The sequence below is a fragment of the Pleurodeles waltl genome, chromosome 4_2 (assembly GCF_031143425.1).
Source record: "Pleurodeles waltl isolate 20211129_DDA chromosome 4_2, aPleWal1.hap1.20221129, whole genome shotgun sequence".
NCBI lineage: Eukaryota > Metazoa > Chordata > Amphibia > Caudata > Salamandridae > Pleurodeles > Pleurodeles waltl.
The window spans coordinates 296,216,671-296,229,331 of record NC_090443.1 but is presented as its reverse complement, the minus strand read 5'-3'; the positions used below and the strand labels follow the sequence as shown (position 1 = coordinate 296,229,331).

The 12,661-nt window shown below is 47.7% G+C and overlaps 1 protein-coding gene across 6 annotated transcripts in view; it reads left to right on the top strand.

Annotated features, from left to right (window-relative positions):
• ATF7IP (activating transcription factor 7 interacting protein) overlaps positions 1-11,932 on the top strand; it is an 828,655-nt gene extending 816,723 nt beyond the window's left edge. For all 6 annotated transcript variants that reach the window (XM_069231239.1, XM_069231237.1, XM_069231238.1 and 3 more), the window contains one exon: positions 7,872-11,932. In XM_069231239.1, coding sequence (XP_069087340.1) covers positions 7,872-8,288 — 417 coding nt within the window. In that variant the 3' untranslated portion in view covers positions 8,289-11,932. The remainder of the gene's footprint in view (positions 1-7,871) is intronic.
• The last annotated feature ends 729 nt before the right edge of the window (positions 11,933-12,661 follow it).

Sequence of the window (12,661 nt, the reverse complement as noted above, 5' to 3'; positions counted from 1 at the left end):
TGGCAGAGGTCTGTCCATGGAGGATTCGGGCTCTGAAGTGCTGGGGAACCTTCATAGGACCGGTGGGCCACTTGGACTAAGGCCATGGGCATCGGGTGCAGAGGTGTATCCTGAGGTGTTTTCGCGGGTCATCGGGCATAGTTCTTTGTCATTTAAATTGCTTGTTTCTTGAACAGGTCCACTGTTCTCGGGAGATCTTGGTCTTTATCGTAGGCAGGCAGTCCTCCTAAGGCTTTGGAGGTTGCTGGACTGCAGGATGGGTTGTCTTCTGGCACAGGATCTTCGAGGGCTACAGACAGGCTGGTAGGGCTGGGTCCAAGTCAGTTGGTGTCTGCAGTCTTTTCTGCTGGTGCGACTCTTCTTAGGTCATCAGAAATCCGAGTTCTAAGGTTCAGGGATGCCACCTAAATACTGAATTTAGGGGCTTTACAAAGGTGCCAGGTGGTAGCCAAAAGGCTACTCACCTTTAGGGTGACTACACCCTTCTTATGACCACTTCCTTTGGGACGTGGGCATAGCCCTAATCCTATTGGCCTAATTCCTTCCAAACAAGATGGAGGAATTTAAAAAGTAGTGTTCACTTCAGCTCGTCCCACTTAGGGGTGGTACTGGCATGAAGTAGGCACTCCTAGTTTAACAAATTTCCCCCCCTGTTCTGCAGCCAAAAGTGTGGGGTTAGGACAGGGGGGTCAGTCATCTCCACCATTTGGAGAGACCTGGGTCGCATTACAAAGGCGGCAAGCCCTTTGAAGCTTCCTGCCCTGGAATGTCCATCCTGCCTGGGAGAGGAGGTAACACCTCGGCCCAGTGCCGGCTTTTGTCTCTGGGCCTCAAGATCACTGGCTGTCACCTTGGGGGTCCAGAAACTTGTCTGTGGTGGCTGTACTGGTCAGGACCAGTCAGCCAGCATACTACTAGCTGGTAGGTTTTCAGGGGGGCCCTCTAAGGTGCCCTCTGTGTGCATTTGTTAAATTCATCTCTGGGGTCAGGGAGGGTTTATCATTCTTAGATGTTTAATACCAAACATCCCAGGATTCCGAGAAGCCATCATGTACCTGGAGAACTCTTAATGGCCAGTGTACAGCACATGTATTTAAAATGGCTTCCTTGTACACTTACTATGTCTGGGAATCAACGAAGACAACAGTGGCATATCTGCTCATGCAGATATTCCCTCACATGTAATATAATGCACCCTGCCTTAGGGCTGTAATGCCTGCTGGGGGAGGGGGGGAATGACTTACATATATTGCATGCAGTGTTTAGGGGGCATGGCGCACAGGCTATGTGCCATGTTGTGTTTTAAATTTTGGAAGCACCTTGTCTCGCAGCTGCAATGGCAGTCTGCATAAAGTTGGCCCTGGGTCCCTCAGAGTGGCACAAGTTGTGCTGCAGCTCTGAGGGGCCCTCTTTAGTACCCATGCCGTATGTACCAGAAGTACCATTTACTAAGGACTTACAGGGGGCTTAAGGGCCTGGTCACTGTGGGATCAAGTGATACGGTGTGTTGTTTCCGGGAAGGAACACTGGCACCGGGGACCTGGTTAGCAGGAATCAGTGCACTTCAGTCAAAGTTGCATCTAAAAAACAGGCAAGAAGCGTGGAGGGGGGGGGGGGGACTAAAACCATAACCTAGCTCCCTACAAGAATGTTCTCTTCTGCCAGCCTAGCACTGTGGTCGTGAACACTGCATGCCTATTGGGCTGTTATTCCCATACAATATGGGACTCAGTTGTTCAAGTGCTGCCTATGCTCTCATAAGAGGCCTGAGCCATACTCACCCAGGCTATCGCTGACAGGCGAGATGCAGCTAAGTGCACCATAAGTTGTGGGCTCGACACAACTGACTCAATGAGCAGAGGGATTTCATAGTCTGGCCTTGCGGCGCCACGCTTGACTGTGAAGGACTGGCTTCTCGGGGGATGTCCATGCTTCCGTCATGGACATGCCCTTCAGTGGCTTGTGCCTTTTTGGAGAGAAGGTGGATTTAGCAATGGAGTGCTTCAAGGACAGCAGAGTTTTGGCCAGGTCCTTGGGCTTGTCTATGGTCCTTTGCCAACCCCAATCCACCATTTGCCTCTTTCAAGGCCATCGTAGGGGGGTCTTCAGCCACCACTGCCAACAGGCTTCCTAGCCTTGACCCAGCCTCTGGTCCCACTAGCAAGCTGGGACAAGCAGCCAAGGATCAACTCAGTCCACCAGAGTCTCGGGCCATGAACCCGAAAGCTTTGAGGGAAAGGTCCCTGAAGCTCATGGCGACCCAACACTCAACTCCCTGTCATTCCCGGACCCGTTCAAGAGGAAGGTCAGGAGACTAGTCGCGGAGTCATCACCATTCTTCCTCATCCAAGTCATCTGGACATTTGGGTAAGAAGTCTAAGAAGGTGAAACGTTCTTTGACTTCACCCCGTCGCTCTCACGACGCAACGCGGGAGGAGTGTCGACGCTCTAGGCCTCCATCTTCGGAGCCTCAGTCTGGGTCTGCTCTGCGCCTCCCTGAAGTTCCAGGAACCGGGGCTACCCCTGCCCAACTAAAGGAGTTCAATGAGGCCATGCGCCTCATATTTGGGCAGCTTGACCCATCCTCGGCGCCTTCAGGCACAGGGGAGTCGGTGAGGGACCCCTCGGGTTCAAAGTCGGCGACTTCGGTCCCGACTTCGGAGGGCACTTCAGGATCCGCTTCCGGATCCATCCCGACACCAGTGGTGGCAACATGAACTTCCCCATCGTCTGGTCAGACGTTGACGCTCCTGGTGCCAATTGGGCCCCCGATCGACGTCGACCCTATACTCATTACTGACGACACCGAGCCAGAACGACGTCGCTCAGTGCCAATTCTGTTTTCTATGGGCTCTGCTATGCTCAGGGTTGACCCTGAACCCTATTACTATGGGTATAGATACAGGAATAGTGTAGAGGGGTGACGGGACCCTTTAGAACACCAGCTTGAGCCTGAACTGGACTGGGTACAGGATTTGGGTGATGCCAGTGGGTTGGACACCTCCCCTGACACTGGCATGCTCTCGCCCCGTATAGTGGCTACGGAGGAGGAGGTGTCTTATTCTATGGTGGTGAGGGGCGGCTGAGGTTTTGAACCTCGACCTTCCTTCTTTGGAGGTCAGGCCTAACCTCCTGACTGAAGTGCTTCAGCCTGGGGCCTCCAACTCGGAACCCCCTCTTCCCTTCATCGAAGCACTTACGGACATCCTAATAGGGACCTGGTCCAAACCCAGCACAGGGGCTCCTTTGAATCGGACAATTGCCTGCTGCCATCGGCCTGTGCCGAATGACCCAGATTTCTTAACCCAACACCCTACGCATGAGAGCCTTGTCGTCCAGTCTTCCTCATCCTCTGCCCATTCCCTACCACTCCCTCGGACAGGGAATCAAAAAGACTGGACAACTTAGGGAAGAAGATGTTTTCTTCTGTCAGTCTAGCTCTGCGTCGTGAACACCGCATGCCTTTCGGGCTGCTATTGCCATACTCTCTGGGATACGGTCGCGCAGGTGCTCCACCAAGTTCCAGAAGAGGCCCGGAACGTTCTCTTCCAAGCCATGACAGATGGGAGAGACGCAGCCAAGTTCATGATCTGTTGTGAACGGGGTACGACCGACTCACTAGGCAGATCAGGTACATCGACGGTGGAGACGCCACACCTGGTTGAGGACGTCTAGCTTTTCGGGGAGTGTCCAGCAATCTATGAAGGACGTACCCTTTGATGGCACTCGTCTCTTCGAAGACAAGACGGACTCAGCGCTCAAGCTCTTTAAGGATTCCTGTCGCAGCCGCACCTCGCCCCTATCAGTTCACCTCTCACTCCTTTCGTGGCTACAGAAGGGGCACCCAATCGCGTCCATTTCCACCGGGCCACCAACCCACGCATGCTGCACAGCCCCTGCGCGGACGTGGGATCCACCAAGCTCGTGGATCAGGGAGTCAGCTGGCCACCCAGTCGACACCTCCCCCTCCTCTGCCTCAAACCCTTCCTAGTCCGTTGGGACATCCGGGACCAGTTGGCAGCAGAATTCGCCATCATCTGCCCCACTGGGAATCCATTACTACGGACAGGTGGGTTCTACAGATCGTCCGAAGGGGCTACTCCCTCCCCTTCGAGACTTCTCCAGCCATGCCACCATCATTCAGTCACCTGTCGGAGGATCATTTAGCACGTCTCCGTGAGGAAGTCAAGGCTCTCCTGCCAAGGGAGCCATAGAGAGGGTCTCTGCGGCAGAAGTAGGTTGTGGTTGCTATTCCTGCTACTTTCTGGTTCCCAAAAAGGGCAAGGGTCTTTGCCCCATCCTAGACCTCTGGTCCCTCAATCAATTTCTCAAGAAGAAATTCAAGATGTTAACCCTGGGTCAGGTCCTTTCTGCCCTGGAGGCTGAATGGTTGCGTTGGACTTCCAGGATGCCTGTTTCCATATTCCCGTCCTGCCGGCCCACAAACGTTACCTATGATTCGTGGTAGATCACAAGCACTTTCGGTTCACCATGCTCTTCTTTGGCCTTACCAGTGCCCCTCAGGTGTATACGAAAGTGATGGTATTGGTTGCAGCCCATCTGCGCAGGTAAGGGGTTCCAGTCTTCCCCTACCTCGATGACTGGCTGTTGAAGGCAGACACACTCCACAAAGTCGTCTCCCACCCCCAGACTACAGCAAACTTCCTGCATTCGCTGGGGTTTACTATCAACGTGCTAAAGTCACACCTGACTCCCTCTCAGACACTCCCTTTCATTGGTGCTGTTCTGGACACAGTGGAGTTTCGAGCTTATCCTCTCAAAAAGCGAGTCCAGGATATTCGGGCTATGATACCGATGTTTCAACCTCTATCCTGGATCTCGGTGATAATGACACTGAGGCTGCTGGGCCTCATGGCCTCCTGCATCCTGCTGGTCCAACATGCCAGATGACATATGCGGGCTCTGCAGTGGGACCTGAAGTCCCAGTGGGCGCAGCATCAGGGGAATCTCTCCGACATGGTTCAGATCTCGGAGGGAACTGCGAAAGACCTGCAGTGGTGGCTCAATGGCAGATCCCTCTCCCTTCCTCAACCAGATCTTACAGTAGTGACAGATGCATCATTCCTGGGATGGGGCAGCCACATGGGAGAGGTGGAAATTAGAGGCCTCTGGTCTCCGGGGGAGTCCGGGCTCCACATCAACCTTTTGGAGCTCCGGGTGATCCAACTTGCATTGAAAGCATTCCTTCCCTCTCTCAAAGGGAAAGTGGTGCAGGTGTTCACTGACAACACCACCGCCATGTGGTATTGCAACAAGCAGATCGGAGTGGTGTCGTGGACCCTTTGTCAAGAGGATCTTCGCTTCTGGACATGGCTGGAACGCCAGGGCATTTCCCTGGTGGTTCAACATCTGGCAAGCTCTCTGAACGCCAGAGCAGATGAATTTAGTCATTGATGTATAGTCGATCATGAATGACGTCTCCATCCAGAGGTAGCGCAAGGTATCTTTCTGCAGTGGGGAGAGCCTTGGTTAGATCTGTTCGCCTCTGCAGAGAACAGGCAGTGTCAGCTGTTTTGTGCATTGGGGTTTCCAAGGCAGCACTCGCTCGGCGATGCTTTTCGTCAAGAGTGGAACTCAGGACCCCTGTACGCCTTCCTGCCAATACCACTTCTGCCCAGAGTTCTGAAGATCAGGCAAGACCAGGCCCAAGTAATCTTGGTAGCTCCGGACTGGACGCGAAGAATCTTGTATCCCGAGCTCTTGAGCATGGCCATCGATCCTCCAGTCAGACTTGCCCCTTCAGGAGGATCTTCTGTCGCAGCAGCAGAGGACGGTTTTCCACCCAAAACTGTCCAGTCTCTGCCTCCTTGTGTGGAGATTGAGCTGCAACAGTTGACGGCTTTTGACCTTCCACCCGAAGTCTGTAATATCATCTTGGCAGCCAGGCTTCCCTCCACCAAAACGGTATATGCCTGTCGTTGGAAGAAATTTGTGGCATGGTGTATCAACAAATCTGTTGATCCCCTCTCTGCTTCTCTTTATTCTCTCTCTTGCTCAGGAGGGCTCTACTCTGAGCACCCTCAAGGGATATTTGTCTGCCATCTCTGCCTTCTTAAGGCTACCAGACCAACCTTCTCTTTTCAAATCTCCTATTGTTGGGAGGCTTCTTAAAGGACTCACTTGTATGTTTCCTCCGGTTCATCATTCCCCAGTGGGATTTGAGCTTGGTCTTCACATACCTCATGTGCGCCCCTTTCGAGCCACTCCACAACTTTCCTTTACTGCTCTTAACCCTTAAAACAGCTTTCTTGATTGCCATCACCTCTGCTCGCAGAGTAAGTGAGCTTCAGGCTTTTTCTTCAAAGCCACCATTCCTAGCAGTGCATCCTGACAAAGTGGTGCTTCGTACCAGGGCTTAATTTCTTCCCAAAGTGGTACCGCCTTTTCATGTAGGCCAATCTATCACCATGCCTATTTTTTACGCACCCCTACATCCCTCTCATGAGGAGGAAAGACTCCACCATCTGGATCCAAAAAGAGCGCTGGCATTCTATCTAGATTATACCAAATATTTCCAGTTGGACGATCAACTCTTTGTGGGATATGTGGGTGCAAAGAAAGGGAAGACAGTGCAGAAGAGGACCATCTCATGATGGGTAGTCTTCTGCATCAAGCTGTGCTATGTTTTGGCGAAAAAGCAACCCCCTGAGGGTTTTTCGTGCTCATTCTACCAGAACTACAGCGGCTACCACAGCGTTAGCACGCAGAGTTCCAGTCCTGGATATCTGTCAGGCCGTAACGTGGGCATCCTTACATACGTTCACCAAGCACAACTGCCTGAACAGTCAGGTCCGCAGGGATGGCTATTTTGGCCACCTGGTTCTGCAGGATTTTTTGGTGTGATCGTACTTCGCAGCCCACCACCGGGGATGGTATTGCTCGTGTATCTATTCAGAGGTAAGGAATCTGCAACTAGAAGTCTCCATTAGATGTACAAGTAACTTACCTTTGGTAACGATAGATCTGGTAGAGACATATTCTAGTTACAGATTCCTTACCAACCTGCCTATCCTCCCCGCACTGAGAACTGATTTCTAGGGACTGGTACTTCGCTTGAAGGGCCATAGTTTTGGTGCACCATTCTCAGTGTTCTTCAGGGCTCTGTGCTACTGGCTTGGAAAGTTGTGCAAAGAAACTGACGTCAGCGCACCGGGGTGGCACCTATATATGACTGCGACGTCATCACGGGGACAACGACCCCCGTGGCATTGACCGACGCCACCTAATGGTACGCAGAGGTACGGCTCGAAGAAAAATTCTCCAGATCCAGTCTGACGCCTGGGGAAATTCACAGGTAAGGAATCTGCAACTAGAATGTGTCTCTACCAGATAAATTGTTACTGAAGGTAAGTAACTTGTACGTCATCCATGCTACGAAACTTATGAACTGCTGGCGGAAGGACCACCGCTCCTTGCTCCATCAAGAAGTGCAGGCTCTCTTGTCCAGGGGAGCCATAGAGAGGGTGCTGCACCTGAAGTGGGTCGTGCTTGTTATTCCTGCTACTTTATGGCGCAAAGAAGGATGGAGGGACTTTCTCTACTAGATGGTTCTGAAGGTAGGTAACTTTACCTGCAGGTATGTAATTAGTTTATGTCACAACTAAGAATCCATGGTTAGTACCCTGCTAAATCAATATAAACAGTTCACAAAGGAGCAGGCATTAAATTGAACATAAAAAGGCAACAGGGAAGCAGCAATGTGAATTCTGCTTTGAAGTCTCATAGCACCAATGTTTAGAGGTGGGAGTTGTCATAGGAATGTCTGATGTATCAAAGCTACAATGCTACAGACTGTTTTCCGAGTTAAAAACTTCTAGAAGTGTTAATCTTCCGTTATTCTTCACATATAGGAGTCTGTTCGCACTATTCATCCTGCCCCTTTACCTGAAGCACCACAGCCACAGCGTCTTCCCCCAGAAGCAGCCAATACCAACCCACCTCAGAAACCGCACTTGAAACTGGCCCGTGTACAAAGCCAGAATGGTATTGTTTTATCCTGGAGTGTCTTGGAAGTGGACCGTAGCTGTGCCAGTGTGGACAGCTACCATCTGTATGCCTACCACGAGGACCCTACAGCCTCAACACCATCGCAGTGGAAGAAGATTGGTGAGGTAAAGGCCCTCCCACTCCCAATGGCCTGCACTCTCACCCAGTTCGTCTCTGGCAGCAAGTACTACTTTGCGGTGCGGGCCAAGGATGTGTATGGTCGATTTGGAGTTTTCTGCGATCCACAGTCTACCGATGTTATTGCCACACAGAACAGTTAAAATTCCAGAACCTTTTATTGGCCTGGTGTCAGACTCTCCCTTCTTTTTTTTTTTTTTTCTTTTTTTTTTTTTATATAAACCTTGTGCATGATAGATGTGTGTAAACACTACATCCATCTTCAACCAAAAGTAAATAAAGTATCAACATAGAGAAGACCTATTTTCTTGGACCAGTTCAAGCTTGGTTGTGTTTAGTTCTAAAAACCACTTCTTCCTGCCCCCAGGCTAGATCTCTGCACAGACATTGATGGCATTGCAGAGCTAGGTGGGGCACAGGCTTATGAAGCACCTTTCCGCCTGCCAAGAATTTGTACAAGCTGCTTTTTGAGCAGTGTTGAACCTTCCGAGAAGGCAAAATAATAACATTCTGCAGGAGGGTGCCTGCGCGCATGCCGAATCACAAACCGTATGCCCTCGGACAGTGGATGCATAAACTGTCATAGTTTTGTTATATTGACTAGTTAGGATTGTGGACAGCACTGGTCTGGTGTTGGGGCTGTTTGGGCAGATAGCAAGTTCTGTGACACCTGCTCTCACCTTCCAGCCCCATCTCTTGACATGGCCTATTGCTGCTTCTTCATTCCAAGCTTGCTGTTGGCTGCTTGTGTTGTAGGGTTTTTATGTACATGTTTTTATTTGGGTGGTAGGCTTGTATTCGGTCAAGGACTTGAAGCCCTCCACCTTTACTTTGATTTAAAATTTGTTTGTGCCTTAATTCATTGAGTATGTTACTTTGAATTCACTACACATGTTACCGTCCCTTTTTTCCTTTTGTTTTTGCTTCAACAAGTTCTAATCTGAAGGACGCTGCTTCCAACACAGGAGTGAATCCAAATGCTCAACATCATCATTTTCCTACGTTTCCGATTATGAAAAAAAACAGCACATGTAAAAAATATCGACTGTACAAGCTGACTTGTATAAATCTACCTGGAAATTTGTCTGGGTCTTAAATACGTCAGACCGAGATAGCTTGCCCTGGGGGCACGTTGGGGCAGAACATGTTTCTGTTTGTGGAATCAAACTTGTGACCAGGAGCTTTATTGGAGTCGGGCATTTCAGTGACTCTTTTCTCTGCACTATTCTTTGTGCTGTTTGAGCTGAAAGAGTGGTTTGCTATCACGAGAAGGTGTATGTGTATATTGTAAATTTTGGACAGAAAGTAACAGTATTTTTCACACCTCACCGTTCGATATTAAACAGTGGTGATCATTAGATTAGTTCCAGATGTTGTTTTACCCGTAAAGCTTGTGTGTCAAATAAGGCCTCAGTTTCTAAATGCATAATCTCCCAGGAGCCGTAATTTTCAAGCTGGCACACAAAGTGCATCGGAGCCATCATGGCGGCGCATGTCCTGTCAGGAAACTGACAATTCGTATCAGTCTGTTCCAACTGTGGGCGTGTTTGCCTGAGGAGGAAATCTCGCTCATTTGGTTTCCAGCGCCTAGGCAAGTGGTATGATCTATTCTAAATTGTGCTAGTGAAAATGTCTGTCTGAGTTTTTCATATGAAAGCCAGTGGCCCCGGCAACACTTGTGCTATTAAACACCAGTAGCCTATAGAGAGCACAGAGTGGTAGAATTAAAGACCGTTTTATCTGTACGTTATATGTACTTACTGCTGCCCTGTTCCTAAACACATTCCAGTTGGAGTAAAATGACTTGAATACCCAAAGGGATGTGCTTTGATAAGATCTGCAGCAATGTTTTTTGCTCTAGACTAGACAATCAGTTATGCAGTCGTTTATTGCTATACCTTGTCTGAACGCTAATTTCATATTTATCCTGGCTTTCCAGTCACACCGAGTGAGCCAAGATGAGGTCAGTTTTGAGCACTCATCCAGGCTGAGTGATATTACGCACCATGATAATCCGTTACTGCATAAATGTTTAACGGCCACTGATGTCTAACTCCTGATGTGGAAGCTAGGGCTGACAAAAGGGTCGGTTTCTATAGTTTCAGAAGTTTTCATTGTAGAAGTAGAGCGAGTATGATGCAGAGTGCAGATTTCTTATTACCAGTACTTCTTCAGCTTTGTTTTTCTAAGTTTTTCAAAGAGGTTGTAGATAATTCTCGTGTTGGGTGCCTAATTTTGAAGTCTTGACGCTGTGCTTTGTTTTCATTTTGCAAACTGTTAACTCCTCCTTATCAATGAAGCAAAACATGTTGTATGTACTTGAATAAATGCAAGGGGTTGAAAGGCAACGAGGAAATGGCGCAGACAGTTTATCCAAAAAAGACTTGCTGCCTACCTTCCAGGTCGCCAGATTGTTCTTTGCTATATTTCCAACTTTTGATTTAATTTTCATATCTCCTATTTGGTTGGGAAGGTGCTGGTTCCTCGTGATGGAAAGCAGAGGTGATATTTTTTAAGGGCGTGGCCTTAAGCACCTTGCGTGCTGACCTCAGCCAACTCTGTTGGTACATTGTCTGTTCTGTAATGTTCTCGTGGTTTATAATGTAACCTAAAAAGAAATGCTCCATGGTTTAAATCTAGCTTTAACACGAGTTGTTTTGTGCCCGTATTCTCTTCCATCACTGATCTGAGATCACCACAAACGCTCCAATAGTTTCATGTTTTGTTCTGCTTTATTTTTTCTTGACTGCCTACTCCTTACTTTACTTAAAAATTGACTAAATGCCGATTCGTGTGAAAGTAAATACAAACACGTTTGTAATCTGGAAGTGGTGGGTCTGGCACAGGTGTCTCAATTTCTCCGTGACAATTGCATTTTGTACACTCAACTGAACCTTAAAGTTACAGTGCAACTGGAATAATCAGTATATCTAGGTCACATCAGTAGGCTACTTCAGCAAAAGGAATACAGGGTTTGATTAACCAGCCTTGACCTTTCTGCAATAATTTACTACTATGATGTGAAAGTACACAATTTGCTTCGCCAAAAGGCTTCATATGATTGACAAATGCCTGCCATGTGTTTCTCCTTTCCCTCTTGAATGACTACAGTAGTGCTCCAGTATTTGAATGGTCCAATTATCAGTATAACAAAGCAGGTATAAATAACCTGCAACGTATGTGGTTAAAGGTCTCTCTTCTGGATCGAGAAATACCCTTGATAAATTGAAAGGCTTTCTATATTTATGTATGTTTTTAACACCCCGATGATCCAAAAGCGGAAGATGATAGTCAGTTAATTATCTTTTTGTATCCTCAGTAACATGATTATTTTCATTTGTCTGTCAAAATCATTGCCATGTAGAGATCTGACTGTTGCATTGCAAAGCATTGAAGTTTATATGTATGTTCTATTAGGCTTTTCAATCGTGTAAATAGCTGGAACTCAATGGTCTCTAGCTTCCTGTTCTCTTCTGCTTTTATAATTTTTCCTACCTCTTTCCTTCTTTAAAAATCCCCATGTAATAAAGTCACAAAGCAGAAAATAAACCGATGTTAAACTCCTTTTGGGAGATAAACGACATACACCAGTTTTCAAGCTGACCCTGTAAATAGAGATGATGTTGTGACGAGGTCCCAGCCTCAGATTGGAACTGGTTGAGTGAGCTTTCCTTGTTCTTTTGTACCTTACATAGATTATTATCCGTAGAAGCGGTAACTGTAGTGGGACTTTGTCAAATAAGCCTGACATTTATACTTTGAAATAAACTACTGGTTTTTTTTTTAATATATCATGTGCTGAATTTGATAGTGGTTTTTGCTAGCACCCACAGTTATGAGAGGATTAGAGCCACCCAGTTGGTTTGCCAGAAGCCTTTCATTGCGTTTTCCATTGATGGTGCTTCCAGTTCCAGTGGTATTATACAGAAACAAATAAAATGTAAGTCTTTCTGGTGATCTGCTGTCCCAGAGACCACAGATTTTACTGCTGTCAGATCCTTTTTTTTTTTTTATACACTTTCCTGTATCCTGGTCTCTCTAAACTCTATTCTGTTCCTCTGTTTTGAAATTATTTCCAGTTAGAATTGCAATTTTTGAGAGAGATTTTGAAGTTTTAATGTTAAGGCACTCTTTGTCACAGACAGCAATCCAAAACAACATCTCCGCATACTCTGGTTCATTACTAACTATACTGTGGAAGAATGCCCTTATGCCAGTTAAATGATCATGTATATTCTGGATACTTCTAACCACAGATTATCCAGTATTGGATCTTTCCTAAATTCACATGCTTGAATCATCCCCGTCGTCGAAGTGGGAGTCCCACGGTACATAAAATAGCAATAAATATTAAATATTTTTTTTTGCCATAGGCTATAATGGAGTCAGAGCTTGCTCATATAGCCTATCCATGTCCTTTTGTGAAAGGACCCAAACCTGCCTGCTGTCCAATCAGGCACCAGCACCCTCTAGAACCTTCTCCAGAGAAGCTCCCTTCCTCAGATTTTCTACCGCA